Source organism: Varanus komodoensis, unplaced genomic scaffold, assembly GCF_004798865.1.
Source record: "Varanus komodoensis strain SLA01 unplaced genomic scaffold, ASM479886v1 scaffold4, whole genome shotgun sequence".
In the NCBI taxonomy this organism is placed as follows: Eukaryota; Metazoa; Chordata; class Lepidosauria; order Squamata; family Varanidae; genus Varanus; species Varanus komodoensis.
The window spans coordinates 2,143,170-2,158,491 of record NW_025335941.1 but is presented as its reverse complement, the minus strand read 5'-3'; the positions used below and the strand labels follow the sequence as shown (position 1 = coordinate 2,158,491).

At 39.5% G+C, this 15,322-nt stretch overlaps 2 protein-coding genes across 6 annotated transcripts in view; one reads left to right on the top strand and one right to left on the bottom strand.

Moving 5' to 3' along the window:
- Positions 1-9,533, top strand: part of APOO (apolipoprotein O) — a 33,601-nt gene extending 24,068 nt beyond the window's left edge. Inside the window, exon 9 of one of the 5 annotated variants that reach the window (XM_044442301.1) lies at positions 9,294-9,533. The gene's annotated coding sequence lies outside the window, so the exon portion shown is untranslated. The other 4 variants (XM_044442298.1, XM_044442296.1, XM_044442300.1 and 1 more) reach the window with 4 other exon arrangements.
- A 1-nt stretch (position 9,534) lies between these two features.
- On the bottom strand, positions 9,535-15,302 carry SAT1 (spermidine/spermine N1-acetyltransferase 1). Its single transcript, XM_044442302.1, has 6 exons — positions 15,031-15,302; positions 13,477-13,528; positions 13,299-13,382; positions 11,611-11,712; positions 11,008-11,048; positions 9,535-10,068 (listed from the first exon to the last, which is right to left on the bottom strand). Exons 1-6 carry the CDS (start codon positions 15,094-15,096, stop codon positions 9,898-9,900), a joined length of 516 nt encoding a protein of 171 aa, XP_044298237.1. The 5' UTR covers positions 15,097-15,302; the 3' UTR covers positions 9,535-9,897.
- Between the last annotated feature and the right edge of the window lie 20 nt (positions 15,303-15,322).

Below are 15,322 nucleotides of genomic sequence, written 5' to 3'. Positions count from 1 at the left end.
TTCAGTTTTTTCTCTCTCATGGAGCAGCTAGGAACCTTCTGAAGGTACTGTCATCCAGTCATCCACAATTTTTACTTCTCAGGAATGTTTCTGTTTCTACTTGGACCTGGAGGCAATCCTGGGAATTAAGTTGGCAGGCAACCAGAGGACAATGCTTTGGAGCAAGTGCTCCTGGATGTTTGAAAAGATCAAATTGAGAAGGTGCTGGAAGAAGGTGGTGTCTGCATGTGTAGTAGGTGCTGCATTGCAGTATCTTGATCTCTGACTAAAGTTTCTGCTTCCTTTTTCCCAGAACCATCAAAGTAGCTCTAATACTGCCTTCTCACTGGAAGGCAGCATGACAATTTAGAAACACTTCCAAATGTATTTTTTATACAGAAGTACTTACCCTTCACAATATGGAAATGCTTACTGTGGACTTCCTGAAAAAGAGCAATTAGGCTTTGTTGGCCATGCTCCCCTTCCTATGTGAAAATACGTCTGGCAGGGAGTCATCCAGTGCTTGAGAGAGTAAATCTCTCTCCTCTTTTCTCCTCCACTTGGCAAATAAGGCCTTGTTATGGGATTATATGTTGGAGATATTCCCTATATATCCTCAGGCATGTAGGTTAAAGCTTAAAGCATGAAGACAAGGAACGATAACAATGAATGATGGAGCAGGTTGGAAATGCTTGGTTTTTCTTATTGTGGATTCCTTTAGACCAAGGGTGGGTGGCCTTTTTCCTGCCGTGGGCTGCAGATTCTCATGTCTGAGGCCAGATATCAACAGTGAGTGGGCTCGAAGCTGGCATCTTGTACGCAAGAACCAAAAGTAGATGGATGATCACTTTTCCTCTTTCTTCTGCTCTCTTTCCTTTTTTTTCTTACCATCTTTCTTCCAACACAGCAGACTGCCAGAGAAGAGACAGATCACTCTTGCCAAAGCTCTGAACTGATTGCACGGAGAGGATCTTGTGAGGACTTTGGGTTGCTCACTCATGACAATTGTTTTGTTCCAGGCAAACCTGGATTGGGGTACATCTAGTGCTTTTGACCATTTGCTACGTTTGTAATTCTGGAGTCTCCTATATGGTGCCCATGAAGACCTTTCTTGGCAACAGCCAATGTTTTTATTTTATTTTTAAAATTTCTTTTTGGTAAGAAAAACAGTTAGGATGCTGGCATACCACAAAATGAAGTACTAGCAATATCTTTATATGGGTTTAAAAGAGTCATTTAGTGTTTTTGGAGCTCAGACCACACGTCTGGCCTGCGCTTAGGTACTCTGTTACTCTCACAGTTCACTTTCTGCAAAATGAGTGTCTTATGGCTGACTGTGCCCACCCTGGCAGCCACTATATGGATGGGCACCCCATTTTAGCCACTTTGTAAGCTCCCATAAAACTCAAATTCCAAATGTGCCCAGCAACTCAAAAAAATTTGTGGGGGTGTTCCTGATATAATTTTACAACAGGCCTAGAACTTGTATATCAATGTACACATCTGCAGGAGTTTTACTTCACTTTACCAGATTAATTCATTATACTATCTTTCTATTATTTTTGAACATTTTTTATTTTCTTAGCATAAACAAGTACACAAAAAGAATGTGAAACAGAACAACCTAAAATGAATAAAGCAAGCTAAAATAAACAATGTTGCCAAGAGAATTTTAAACAAATACAACCTATACATTTATCCCCCCAGATCTATCTTCCTGTCTTTCAACACTCTTTGAGCGTTTAACAAAAAAGAAATCATTACACTATCTTTAAAATATTCTATATAAGATTTTGGCCAGTTTCACTCATTCATGTGAACAGAACACATTTAGGAATGCTAACACATGTAAAGAGAGATGAAGAAACTCTAGCACCTCAGGCTACTCTTCCAGAAGTCTTAAGGCAGCCTTCCCCAACCTGGTACTTCACTGTGTGTGCATTCAGGAGAGAACTAGATGGTTATCCCAGTTTTTACCTGTGATGGCAAAGCTTGCTTATGACATGCAAGTATCAGGTAGAGAAAACTGGCCTGCAGTAGTGGTGGCTTGGGTCAGTTTTCAGGTCCAGGAGACTAGGAGAGGAAGAATATCTTTTAGATTTAACTGCAGTCATAGTAGATAAAGGTATCTTGTCATAGCTAGATCAGCAATTGTAATTTGTAATTAAGGAAATTAAAATGCTTCATTATTTTTAGATGCTTCCAGTAGTATTGATGTAGATACATGCGTAATAATTTTGAACCATATGGACTTCCTAGATTTTGCTGTGGGATGGATATTTCAAGTTGCTGACATATGAAGATTTGTCTTGTTCAGTGTCTCAGAGATAGTACTGCTACTAGATTCATACTGCAGCTTTATATGAATCCACCTCTACTCCTGAGGCTAGTCAAGTGAGATGGTGGGTAAACATATGCACAGGATGGATATATTTTACTTGGATCTAGGCATTTGGTTAGTAACTTTAAAACTGATCATGAACCTGTACTGAGACAGCACTCCAACTGTGTGATGCTTGTTTAACTATGGTTAGGTGACTATCTTGTCCAGCCTTAGTAGTAGCCTTTGAAGGTGCTATACTCTGAATTGTTAATTAAAAAAAAAACCAACTGAGATCCACCCATTGAGTACAAATGAATAAAAAGCCTCCAAGAGATCAACACTTTTCTAGAAAATCACAGAACCTGTGGTGACTGTGGGTATTGTTTGCCTGTGTCTTGGTTCAGGAACAAACTAGCCTTACAATCTGACTGAAAACACCATATCTGGATGTGGAGGGATACAGCCTCATCTTCTGTCAGCCTTGGACTTTAGGTCAGAGTTCTGCAAGATTACTTACAGGACCTGGGCCTTCATCTGCAATTGTGAATCCTACCTGCAAGGAAGTATGTTCCACTGTATTTAATGGGACTTAATTCCAAGTTAATGCTTAGGGTTGGATTACCAACTGAATTGCAAAACTCCTCAATCCCTTATTTATAGGCTTAATTAAAATGAAGATTAAAAGTTTTGCTGCTTTTCCCTTTCTTTTTTTTCTGCACAAACATTTAACCAAAGTCTGTATACTGTGGTGTCAAAAGAGAATGGATTAACATTCTAAGTAAGAACTAACAAAGATTACTTGTGTGTTGTGGGGTGGGAGAGCTAAATAGAACATATCAGCAATAAAGTTTTGTCTGGCAGTAGGCTAGCAAAATTGACAAAAGGATCACAAATACAATGGCCTTGTCTCTTGTTGGAGTTTCCCCCCTTCCCTGCAAATCAAACCCTTCTGGATGATGAAGGTCAGTGGGAAATGTATAATGGAGCATCTGTGAGTTTCTCTCTATAGATTGATGGGAACAAAACTCTTTGTTTTTTTCTTTTGCGATTTTTCCTTGCCTGAATACACAGCTCAGTAAGGGCCAGAACGCTGAGCTGGTGGGAACCAAGTATAGCATAGCTAATGATTTATTCTTGTTTATTCTTGCCAAGAACTATAGAACAGGAGAGTTCAAACATTTTGTGTAGGGTCAGACATAACAGATAAATCTTTCATTGCTTGAAGCCATTTCAGTTTATCATTTCCAAATGAAAACAGCCTGGTAGAATGATAGAATATAGCCTCGTTAGCTGTTTTGGTCACAATAAAAGTTGAATGAAATTTAAGAATTTAAGACAAAATGGCATGAGCCATTCAACAATTGAAATGGCAGTAGTTTCAGCGTTTTAGGGGGTCCTCATTTTCTAATATTGTGTAGTATCTTGTAACTACTGTATAAGATATCCTTTACCATTCAGAACGAGGATATGTGGCCAAGGTAATAATGTAGTTCTGTGTCCTGTTAATAAGAACAGCTGTGTGATGGCTCTGTGACTCCCTTCAGAATTCGTATTTGTATGTATATATATGCACAAGGAAACAACTCAGTAAACCTCAGTCTTACCAAACTGCTCTGCAATACAGTGGTGCCTCTGATGTAAGCTTTAAAAAAACCCCCAAAATATTAGAACCCTAGCTCTTCTGTTTTCATACATGCTCCTTCTTTGCTAACAATTTACCTCATTAGTTCAGCTTGTTTCAATCTTAGACACGTACAATTAAATGTATTTTTGCTCACTTTAATTTTAAACCTCCAGCAGCAATTCTGAGGGTTGAATTTAAACAAAAGATAAGTTGCAGCTGCACTTGACTAAAGACCAAGTGCCTGACAATTTGAGGGCAATAAAGGGCTTGTCAAGTCCAGCAGCCTGTTTCTGTTAATTGCCAGACAGATGCCTCCAGGATGATAAACATGAGTGCTGGAATGGGTCTTGGGAGATCTGGGTTCTAATTCCCACTCAGCATGATGCACATTAGATGACTTTGGCCAGTTCCTGCTTTTCAGCTTAACCTACCTCACAAGGATGTTGTGAATATAAAGTAGAGAGGAGGAGACCCTTGTAAGCCACCTTGGATTCCTTGCAAGAGGATGAAAGGCAAAATATAAATACAGTGTTGTGGTAGTGGTGGATGATGATGATGATGATGATGATGAAGAAGACAACGACGACAATGGGGCAGGTTCACACATCATGGCAAGCTACCCTACAATGAAACCATGTTGGATTGGTTGTTCACTGAACAACCCATAGCATGCCCAACAGACAATAGGGCTTACTGTTTGTTCTCACCTTCCTTCCCTCTTAGTCCTCCATTCAGCTCTAGCATGTATCTTAGTAGCCTTTGTGACTCAACCTATCTTATCTCCCTATCCCTGCTCCAGTTGTTACTATTTTCCATTTCCTATTACTGATTCGGGGATTTGGGAAGCGATTGAGTCTCCATTTTTGTTAGGCCTCTGAAATTGTGCTTTTCTGAAATTTATTTTTTTGTCCTTCATGGGTACACATGTGTGTATTTAAGTCTATTTCAGATTTATAATCTTGTCTGCTCAATTTCCTTGTCTGTTTCAACTCTTAAAGGGAGGGAAACCAGGGCTCCATATTATAAGCTAATTTGAGCACAGTTCCAGTTGTTGTTTGCCAGGCTATAAACTGGTAAAGGGCAAAAGAGTGGAGAAAGAAAGTGCACCAAAGGGAGGTTGGGATATTATCACCAGCTTGGCAATATAATTTGTTCAATTATAAATGTTGAACTGACAGTTGTCAGTACCCTTGCAACACTTCCCTAACTCTCCAGATACTCCAGAATAGGGGATATTAACTCTTCCCTCTTCATGCCGCTTAGTGCTGCAGTTACTGCTTATGTACCCTTGCTGTTTGATTAGTTTTGTAGATAGTATAATGATGGACATGTACTTCATTATGAGGGTGTACCTTTGGTACACCCAAAGGAAGGTGTATGCCTTTAAAGATTGCCTTGGGATGACAGTTCATGGGCTGAATTTGTGAAAGCTTTTTCATGGTGTAGGTTGCAAGGAAGACTTACTGCGCACACTTGTGTGCAGTCTTTTCCTTGGCATATTGTTTTTCAGTGAGCAAGGAGACGAATTCTATCCTGCAGTAATCTACTTCTGAAAAAAGTTTGTCACTTGATTTCACTGAATCATCTTTAAAAACATCATTCTGAGCTACCAAGAAGTCAAGTCTCATTTCCTTTTCTGCTACTATCACGTAAACTGAATTTCCTGTTTTGGTGACATACTGTGGTATATACCCTGCACATTCTGTTTCAAGGCAAGAATAAAGAAATACTTGTCAGTTATCATACTGTTCCTCCTTCTGTCTTCACTTAGTACAAACTTTTGGGGTTTTTGTTATTTATTTATTTTTTACATAAGTTTCTACTAAACAGATTGCCTGAACTGATACACTCATTCTGCTGAAAAAAATAAAAGATTAATGCCAAGGACTTGTAACGAGAAAAACAAAATGCTTTCTGTGTCATTGCGCTCCTTGTAATGTTGCTTGCAAAGTTTATGACTCAATAGGAAAAATTAGAGTGAGCATTATCATGATGTACTCGATGGCTTGAACAAGGAGTCATCTGACAGCTTAAAGACTAACAGATTTATTCCAGCATAAGCTTTTGTGAACTATAGTTCACTTCCATTTATGATGTAATAAATTGGTTGGTTGGTTAATTTTTTGAACTGTAATAGATTGTCTTCTGGAAATTGAATGGCCTGATTTACTGTGAAGAAAGAACATGCCACTGGTTATCGCTTGCCTGTGTAACCCATTTTTTTTCAAGTTGACACCTGGCCTTAATGAAAGTTTTCCTAATGATGAAACCATCTCTATTCATCTGCATTTAACTTACCTGTTGTCCATAGGAAAGGTACTGCAGGAAATTGTATGTCTAGAACTTCATTATTAGCAGGAATTACTGCATTAAAAGTGAACTGTATATTTTTTACTGGAGAAGTAAGTATTGATTTATAGAATTGTTGTTTTCCTTTCGAACATAAGAACATTTGGTTGTGGAATAGCAGAGAGCAATTAGAGCCTCGTGGGTCAATCCAGTGATGAAAGTGTTTTGGCAGCAAAGCATGCTGGCATGCCATGTTGAGAGGAGAAGATAGGAAGATGGTATTGGTCTTTTTCTACTGTAGTAGGCAATCATACATTCCTGAGGTGTCTGTGTTTGTGCATCCTTGCACAATTTATCCCTAAATAAGGTGCTATTAAAAGGCTTATTGTTAATTAACGATCCATTTATGCCTCTATCTGTATTGTATGATAAAAGTTGTATGTAATCAAGTAAACAAAAGCACTGGAGGATATTACAAAATTAGGGAAGACAACGTAGTTTGTTAACGTTGTGAATCTGAATAATTTAGATTAAGTTCTCTTTGATTTCATTTTAGGACCATGTTTATAATAGAAGGGTTAGGAGGATTTCCTAGGAGTTTCATACTAGAGAGAATGATAAACAAGAAGCAGCTAACAGCAGTGGGCACATTTCTGGGATATTCTCTTTCAGTGAAGTGGTTAAGCCTGGAATTGTGCAGTAAAGGTATGAAATTTTCAACACCCATACAATTTTATTGTATGTTATTTTTTGATATGGCAAGCAATGTGTGCCCTTATGTGGGAGACAGCAGTGACAAACAACCATAAGAATCATGCTGGGTCAAACCAAAAGGCCTATCTAGTTCAACATTCCATTCCCACAGTGGCAAGCCAGATAGATGACCGTGGGAAGCAGGACATGAGTGCTACTCATTGATAGTCTTATCCTTCATGAATTTGTCTAATTTTGTTTTGAAGCTGTCCATGTGGGTGGCCATCCCTACATTTTGTGGTAGCAAATTCCATACTTTAACTATGCAGTGTTTGAAGAAACACTTTCTCTGATCTCAGTATCCCACCTTTTAGCTTTGTTGGATGTCTTGGTATAATGAGAAATTCTTCTCCTGGCAACCTTTATCATGTCCTATGCCCCCCTCTCTCATTTGCCTACCCCACTCTAAAATCAGGAACTACAAATTTTGCAATAAATCTTCATTGCCTCAACCCCTTAATTTTTTTTTATTTCCCTTTACTGCATTTTTCCCGCCCTACATTTTATAGTATTCCAAGTTGCTATAGTTTAGACCGTATCAGCACATATCTGGTTAGGACTTTTTGTGCCAGTGTCCGTTACCTTAAACATGCTTACAGTGAAGTGCACTTTAATGGTCATTCTCCAGTTTGAAGTTTTTATTGGAGCATGTCACACTTTCTTACTTTCTTTCTCAGCACTCAGTGCTTATTCCTAGCTTCCAGCTCATTTGTGAACTAATTGAACTGGTCTCAATGCAAATTGAAGGGAACCACTATTTACATTCCCCTTTTGTAAGAACTGTTTTGTCTCAAGTGTTTTCTGTTTTTTAATGGGTTGCCAATCTGTAAGAGGTGCTCCTCTGTTTTAACACAACTGCTAAGTTGCTCAGAGTCTTTGGTGAGCAACTTTGTCAAAAGCTTGGAAGTCCCAAGTAAACAATCACCCAGTCGTTGGGAAATGTAAAATAGGGTGAGGCAAAGGGTTTTTGTTTGTTGGTTCACTAGAAAATCAATGTTAAGTTTTAATCCAGTGCTTCTAAAAATACTAAAGGCTGCAGAAAACGGGTTTCTACAGTAGGCTGTTTGTCAAGTATGGTTCCTTACTGGTATAGCTCATCAAGTGTTAGTAAGCTGGCTCTTCAGTATTTGGTGTTTAGACCTGGTTTGTGTGGCTGAAAGCTTGCATTTAGTAAAATATTGTATAAACCAGGTGTTGTCTTCTGATGATCTTGATTTAACACTTTCATTATGTGTACCTTGGGCATTTTTGAAACTAAGACAGTATGAATTTCTTGTATCCATTTATTTCAGATAACACGTCCACCACAAACAGCCATATTGCCATCTACTAATTTATATAACACTTCCTGCATCTTTTAGTTCTTTTATCTTGTTTGAATCCCAGTCCTGTGCAGAAACATCTAACTACAGAGAAGCATATAAAACATGTTGTTTAATTTGTAACACATTCTCTCTCCTGATTAGAAATCAATGCTTACAAAAGCTACAAGCAAAAATCTTAATTTCCCATACATTCATTTTTAGGATCAAGTAGACTGACCTAAATGAAATGCTTAATCTGGAACCAACTTTGTATCCCTTTAATTTCTTTTGTAGTTACTGTTGCCAGCTATCTACTATTGCCCCATTTAAATTGGGGCTGCAGAACATGGCCAAATGATGTTGGACTACAACTTTGATCATTTCTCATATGTTGTTTTGTCTACGGCTGATGAAAATTGTAGACCACCAAGAGCTGGAGGGCTGCACATCCCCCCCATCTGACCTACATACACAACAGATTTATTAAATTGTCCATTGATTACAGTGTGAATTTGATGCATGTAATCTTCTGCAGCAGAAGAGTGAAAAGAATCTTAGGAACTTCAAACTTTATTTTGGTGATCTGGTTTGAAGCTCTACTATTGCTATTGTGTAGCTGTGTACACCTTTGTACCCTCAAGTTCATATTCAACATAAACTATTTACAGGGCCAGTAACTCTCAAGATAGTAAAGTAATAAGTATTTGCTGTTATTTGCTGTTTCTTTTGCAAGTGAGGCAATGTGTCTTAAAATAAAATGGCTGTAGAATCTAGATGAGGTGCTACAAAAGGAAGGAAGGATCTGAACAACTTGACTGGTGTCCTTGCAACAAGATGGCAGGAACGGGGCAGAAGAAATCTGTGGTGCTCTTTGTGCCCTTGCTTGATCCACCTATTGGTTCCTCCTGCCTAGTTGCAATGGGATTAGAGCAATTCAAATCAGATATAACCAGGAAGAGGAAGCCAGGGTGAAGCATTCCTTTCCATCCAAAAGTTCCCTTACCATCATCTTTTTATTTAGATAACTTTGAAGATGTGATGTTTGAAGATCCCTCTAAGATTGCCTCATACTGATCCACATAAAACTGCTCTGGACAACCAGATACTGTAGGTGTCTAGTAGCAGCTTGGCAGCTCTTTCAGGTTAACAATGAACAAAGAGGATAGTGGCAAGTGATTGTACACAGGGATTAGTAACAGAGACAGCACTTCAGGAGAAACATCATAGATATATGAATTGCAATAAAAGATGATTACACCAACTTGTCACTACCATGAATGTTTATTTTTAATGAGCACACATAATTAAAAACAAATGTTCTACCAGTGTGTACACTGTACACATTTGAATGACACTTACAAGAATGAAGTTCTATACAATATACATTTTAAGATCACAGGTGTACTGATGAGAGGAAGGAGAAAGGCAAATCAATTCCATAACTGTTTGTTTGTGGGACTAAAGTTGCAAAATTACAGGTTGCATTTATGCTATTGGCAATAAAGCATTTGAATTAGGAATCCAACTATTTCAATATAAAGTGGATGAAAAGCAAGAAATGGAAGGAAGACTACAGTCAAAAAGAAGTTAATGAATGAAATTTGGTATTGTCCTGGCAAAACTTCTCACTCTTCAGTTGCCATCTTTATCAAATACTCCTTGTCTATTTTGAAGAGTCTCCATCCTTCTTCAGATGACAGGTCAGAAGCACCACGTCTCTTGTAGAACCTGATAGACGGTTCATTCCATTCTGCCACTAGGAAGTGCATACTGCTGCAACGACATCTGACTGCCGTCTAGGAAGAGTACACAAGACATGAAAAATGAGGTGGCATTTGTGCCTTCTGACATGATACTGGTTATTTTATAAAGGACCTAGGTAGGCAATTCCCACATTTAGTAGCAGTGATGATGCTTCAGTGAATCCCTACTTGAACTATTATCTGTGCTCCCCAGCTGTATTCCTCTAGGAATCTTTCAAGAATTACAGTTCCCAACACAATTTCAAAAATATTTCTAGTGTGGTTCTTCATCTATGTAATCCCAAATACGAAGTTTGTATATAGAAAATCATCGGTATACAAATGAGGAAACACAAGTGAAGAACACAAACTGACAAGCTTCACTAATACAAGGTCATAATATATGAAGTTACAAACTCTAAACTGGTGTGCTATAGCAATAAAACATTTGGTTGGTTGCATGTTTGAATAAGTCATGGTGGGCCCTAGCACATGTGAGCAGCCATTCTGAATGTTCTAACCTTACCAGCAGCTGCTGCTTGTCCAAAACTGGAGACTCTGGTTGGTGGGTTAGGCAAAGGTTGTTTCACCCTCTCCTAACCTCCACATGGATAATATGACAAGCTGCAGTTTGATCATTCAAAAAATGCCTGGCACACCCATGGGGCACCATGTTTTTAATAACGAGGGTGGGCAGCAGTGATTGCATGAACTGGGTCATAGTACTTAATTCTGTTGGAAAATATTCTTTCCAACAGTGTTCAGACAGATGCAGCTTTTAATTATTTATAATTAAGCTATTTGCTGGAGCAACTGTAATATCCCCTCAGAAGTAACATACAAAACGGGTTCTATCAGATCACCACTTGCCCACGGGCTTTGGAGAATCTGGACTGTGAACAATTTGAGGTGTAACTCTTGTGACTTCAGTTAATTGGCCATTTAGAAAACAGAACCCTGCTGTTGGATAGAAAAATAGCTTTCTCTTCTTACCTTACTCAGATGCTTTAGAATTTCTGATCCAATGCCCAAGCCTAAAAGGAAAAGAATTGCAATTTCATTAGTTATGCTTGGGGAGAGCAATTCTACGGTCCCTACAATCCTATGACTTGTGTAACCAAAAGGTATAGGAATACCTTAAATAAGTACACATCATCTGGGGGCCACATGATAATTCAGATTCTCAGACCCAAAGCTGCAAACAGAGTGTTGACCTTGGAGTTGGAATCAGTGCTCCAATCCTGTTACGCCTCTGCTGCACACAATGTGGAAAGAACTGTACTGGCTACCTCCCTCAGGTTGGAAAATCAACCTTGGAAAAGAAGCAGGGAGGCAGCTCGGGCTGCCAGGATATGAAGTATTCTAGTATTGCTGAACCTTTCTTCCCTCCCCCACCAAGGTGCCTCAGCTAGATGGCCAAAACAATTATCTAGTAGAAACAAAGCAGCAAAGATCACCACTGTTCTTCCTGCTCTCCACTGGATGCTCATAAACCCCCAAAGTCTGTGAGTTTACAGGCTTTGAGGGTACAATCAATAAAAACTTCCCCTAGAATGCTTGCATCTGACTTGGTTCTAGGTGTTCTTTAAGTGGTACCTCTGAATTCATTCATCACAAAGAAATCTTCAAGATATAGCAGTTTTCCAATCCATGGGTCATAAGTAAAGTAATACATGGCAAAGCCCACGATTCCATGTCCTGCAACAATAAGTTATATTTAGGGAACTCATGCAGAGAGAATATCTCTTAAACAAGTTAGTATAGCAAGTCTTACATGCATATGTAAAAATACAAGCTCTAAACATGCAAAAATTAATCTGTTACATTGAAACAGGAAAAGTTGAATTATAATATATATCATAATGAATAATAGTCCAAGTAAAGAAGAAATTCTGATCATGTAAAAACTGGCTTGGAATGCTTACAGCCAGCTAACAGTTACTGGGCACAGTTAACTTGAATATGTTGAACTTAAAGCATGTCTTGTCTACTGTCAGTATGCAACAATTAGAATGTTCTGCTAGAGGCACTCTGTGCATATCCTATTGATACCACAATTCAGACTTCTACAGTTTTACACGGCAGATCAGAATAGTGTGGCAGTTCTCTCAACTCTGCTTATTTTAAATATTGGAACACTTAACTCTCAAAGTAAAAGCCACCGAATTTTGCCTTCCACGTTCGTGTCCATTTGCTGGCAATGTAATCACTCTATAAAAAGCACTTGAACATTGTCTCATTTATCATAGTCAAAACAGCAGCCATATTATTTGATCTGGACACTATTAGTTGCATTCAAGTGCCTTTTTTCTTTCTAATACTTTTCTACATTTACAGTTTGGTAATCCTTTTTGGGCAATATCCCAGCCAATGTCAAAATAATAGAACGCCAATCTGATTTTATGTTCATGCAATGCTTTAGATGAATTCCAAAAAACAAGAGTTAACATACAGGATTTCTGATCTACCGAGTGTTTTGCATATGTTTTTTCCTTTCTTTCTGAGGTAAATGTTTGGGAATAGCATTTGTCCCTGGAGACCTTACCTCATATATCATGATCATCTACTTTATTGTGTAACGGATCTTTTAGTTACCTCCCCGCCCATCCATGTACACGGAAGGGCCATGTACATGGCGAAGCTAGAGACTGTAACCTGAAGATTGGGGACAAATTAAAAAAAAATGTGATTCAATAGGATTACATCGTGATAAGTTAGGGTCAAACAAGAATAACCATGTAATAAAGTGGAATTACAGTATTATTATAACCATTTATTATTGTACCTGCTTCTGCTGATCTTCAGGATGCCTAAACAATTCAGAAAAAAAGAAACCTGGCTGGATCCAGAATTTGCTCCCACCAGCAGGAGCACCGCCTAAGCAATGTACAGCCAGCAGGAATGGTGGGGGAGGTGATTTTTTGCAGATTTCGCCTCCCCCCTGCAGCCCCCAGTGCCACCTTCCACACTGTTTTGGAGGGACCCCCAACCCTCCAGATCAGCTTTAGGATGGCATAGGAGGCTGCAGGTGTAGGGGGGAAAGCCTCCTCCTTCAATCCACCAGTGAAAATGTTCTGCTGCATCAAAACTCTTCTACAAAGTTTTGCCATTTGTGAAAGGCAAGGTCTGGATCCATGGTGCTATTTTCATACTTCCATAGGCTTAAACATTTGTCCATGCCATGAGGTATAGCTAGAGCCTTACATAAAACACATCTTTATTATGTAGTGTTGTTTATAACCCTTTTTCCTAAAACAACTAAATATAAGCAATTGAAGTTTCACCTTCAGCTGTCCAGTGTTCTTTTGGCACTTCTGCAACAAGACACTGATAGAAAGGGTGTTCTCCAAAGCCATCCTCAAGCAGATCTACAGGATGACAGTGAATGGATTATCAGGACACATTTTCCCATCCCCTGCTTAAATTGTCAAAAAGTGTTTACAGACTAGCAAATACTATTACCTTTTTCAGTCAGTACTACTTGATCCTCCATTTCTTCATATTTAGCAAGCTCCTGCCCAAAACAAAGCACGTTATGTTTGACAGCTTTTATTGGACCATTGTCCATTGGTACATTTTATTTCTTGTTCATAAAACCTACATGAAAAGCAAAGCAGTTTTTATCTAAAAGCTATGCTTCTCCTCACCCCCATGAAGAAAACCTTTTCTGCTGCTTCTGAGAAATGTGAAATTTCTGAAAGGCTCTAAGTATACACAATGATGGGAACTAACTACAGTTTTACCTGAAGACTGAGGAATCTGTGGCTTACCAGATGTTCTTGGACTTCAGTTTAAGCCAACCAAGCCAATGGCCAGGAATAATGGGGAGTGTAATTAAACATTTAGAATGGCACAGGATCCCTGCACTAAGCCCCACTGAAAACGCTAGGCCTTACTTCCAAGCAGAGTCGTGAAATTGAGTTGTATAGGACAATTTGACATGCTTCAAGTATTTAAGTTGTCCAAAATAGAAGTGTAATTATTCCTAACAGTCAATTAAACAAATAGGTTCAGGCTGTATATAGGAAAAGCTTCCTAAATGAAAGAGCGCTTTCATCTATTTTGGGTTGGATACAGGCTTAGTAATACTTGAGTCCTATTTCAGTGGACTTGCTGGAAATATAACTTAGTCTGGATTCATCCTCTTGAAGATGAGACATTCACTCTTACAACCTAGGTTAGACCAGATGAATCACATTCCACTCCCAATTCTTTTTTACACCACTTCATGTCAAAGGTGGAGTCTGTACAGCCTGTTGCACAACAGCAGGAAGGAACATGTTTTGCCAACACAGAAGGGCAAAGGTGTTTGTGTTCAGAAGAGAGGTTGTCTGTGTGTGCAAGAAACAATCCCCACCCCAAGCAGTTCTAACATTTGTCCCTTACAATGTATGTTTTTCCCTACAAGGAAATTGGAGCAGATGGGAGATCTAAAACCAACCAACCACAGCTCTCTTACACTTCTAGAATAACTGACTTGCAGTGGAATCCTAGACAAATTTACGCTTTCGTTCCAAGAGGCTATTGTTAAGCAACTCCGCAAAGGTTTGCAATCTAGTTTGTGTGTTGACACAGCCTAGGACTGCGCGCTCTAGCTACGCTCCACTAAACAAACCGCTCAAAAGCAGATGTGATCTTAGTAGGGCAGACCAAATCTTGTTCAGTCCCTTGTTTTTAGCCCAACTCTGCCAAATATTTTCTGTCGTTTCCTTTAAGTCAGGCGGCGTTGATAAACTACACCAGTTTGGCGTGTGTCACTCCGTCAGTCCTGGTTGTACAGATAAGCTTGAAATCCCCCGCACCCTCTCAGGTTTTACCACCCTCCCTTTTTCAGGACAGCTCTGCTCACGTACTTAACTTTCTCATAGGCTTCAAATGAAAGGAGGCAAATTGGAGAAAGCAAACTAGAGAAGTGTCTTGATTTTAACTTTATTAGAGCAAGGTTCTTTCTTTCCAGCTCAGGGGGCTTTATGCGGTGGCCGGGCAAGGTCGCCCGTCTGGCCCAGAGCAAGATACCTTTATGAGGCGCAGCAGGTCGGCGCAGTCTTCGGGCCGCGCAGCTCGGATATGGAATGAGGCCATTTTCGGCGGCGTTTCCCCTTGCGTCCCCCGCCTCGCGTGAGTCCCCGATAGTTGAAGAGCAGGAGAAGGAGTTTCTTCATTCGCGTCCCGGGCGCGGCGTCGGCTCAGGCAGAGTCAAGCTGCCAGCATCCCCCAGTTGCAAGGGAAGAAACGAAGCAAACAAAAGCAAGCACCTGCGACGACTTCTGCCCCCCCGCGCGCCCGCAGACACCCGCATTTGTAGGCG

Excerpts from the sequence above, each read along its gene's own strand:
- SAT1 (XM_044442302.1), bottom strand. The coding sequence starts at position 15,096 with ATGGCCTCATTCCATATCCGAGCTGCGCGGCCCGAAGACTGCGCCGAC. Across the intron at positions 11,713-13,298 it reads AGAACACTGGACAGCTGAAG|GACATGGAATCGTGGGCTTT; the intron begins GTGAAACTTCAA and ends TTATTGTTGCAG. Across the intron at positions 10,069-11,007 it reads TTCTAAAGCATCTGAGTAAG|ACGGCAGTCAGATGTCGTTG; the intron begins GTAAGAAGAGAA and ends TACTCTTCCTAG.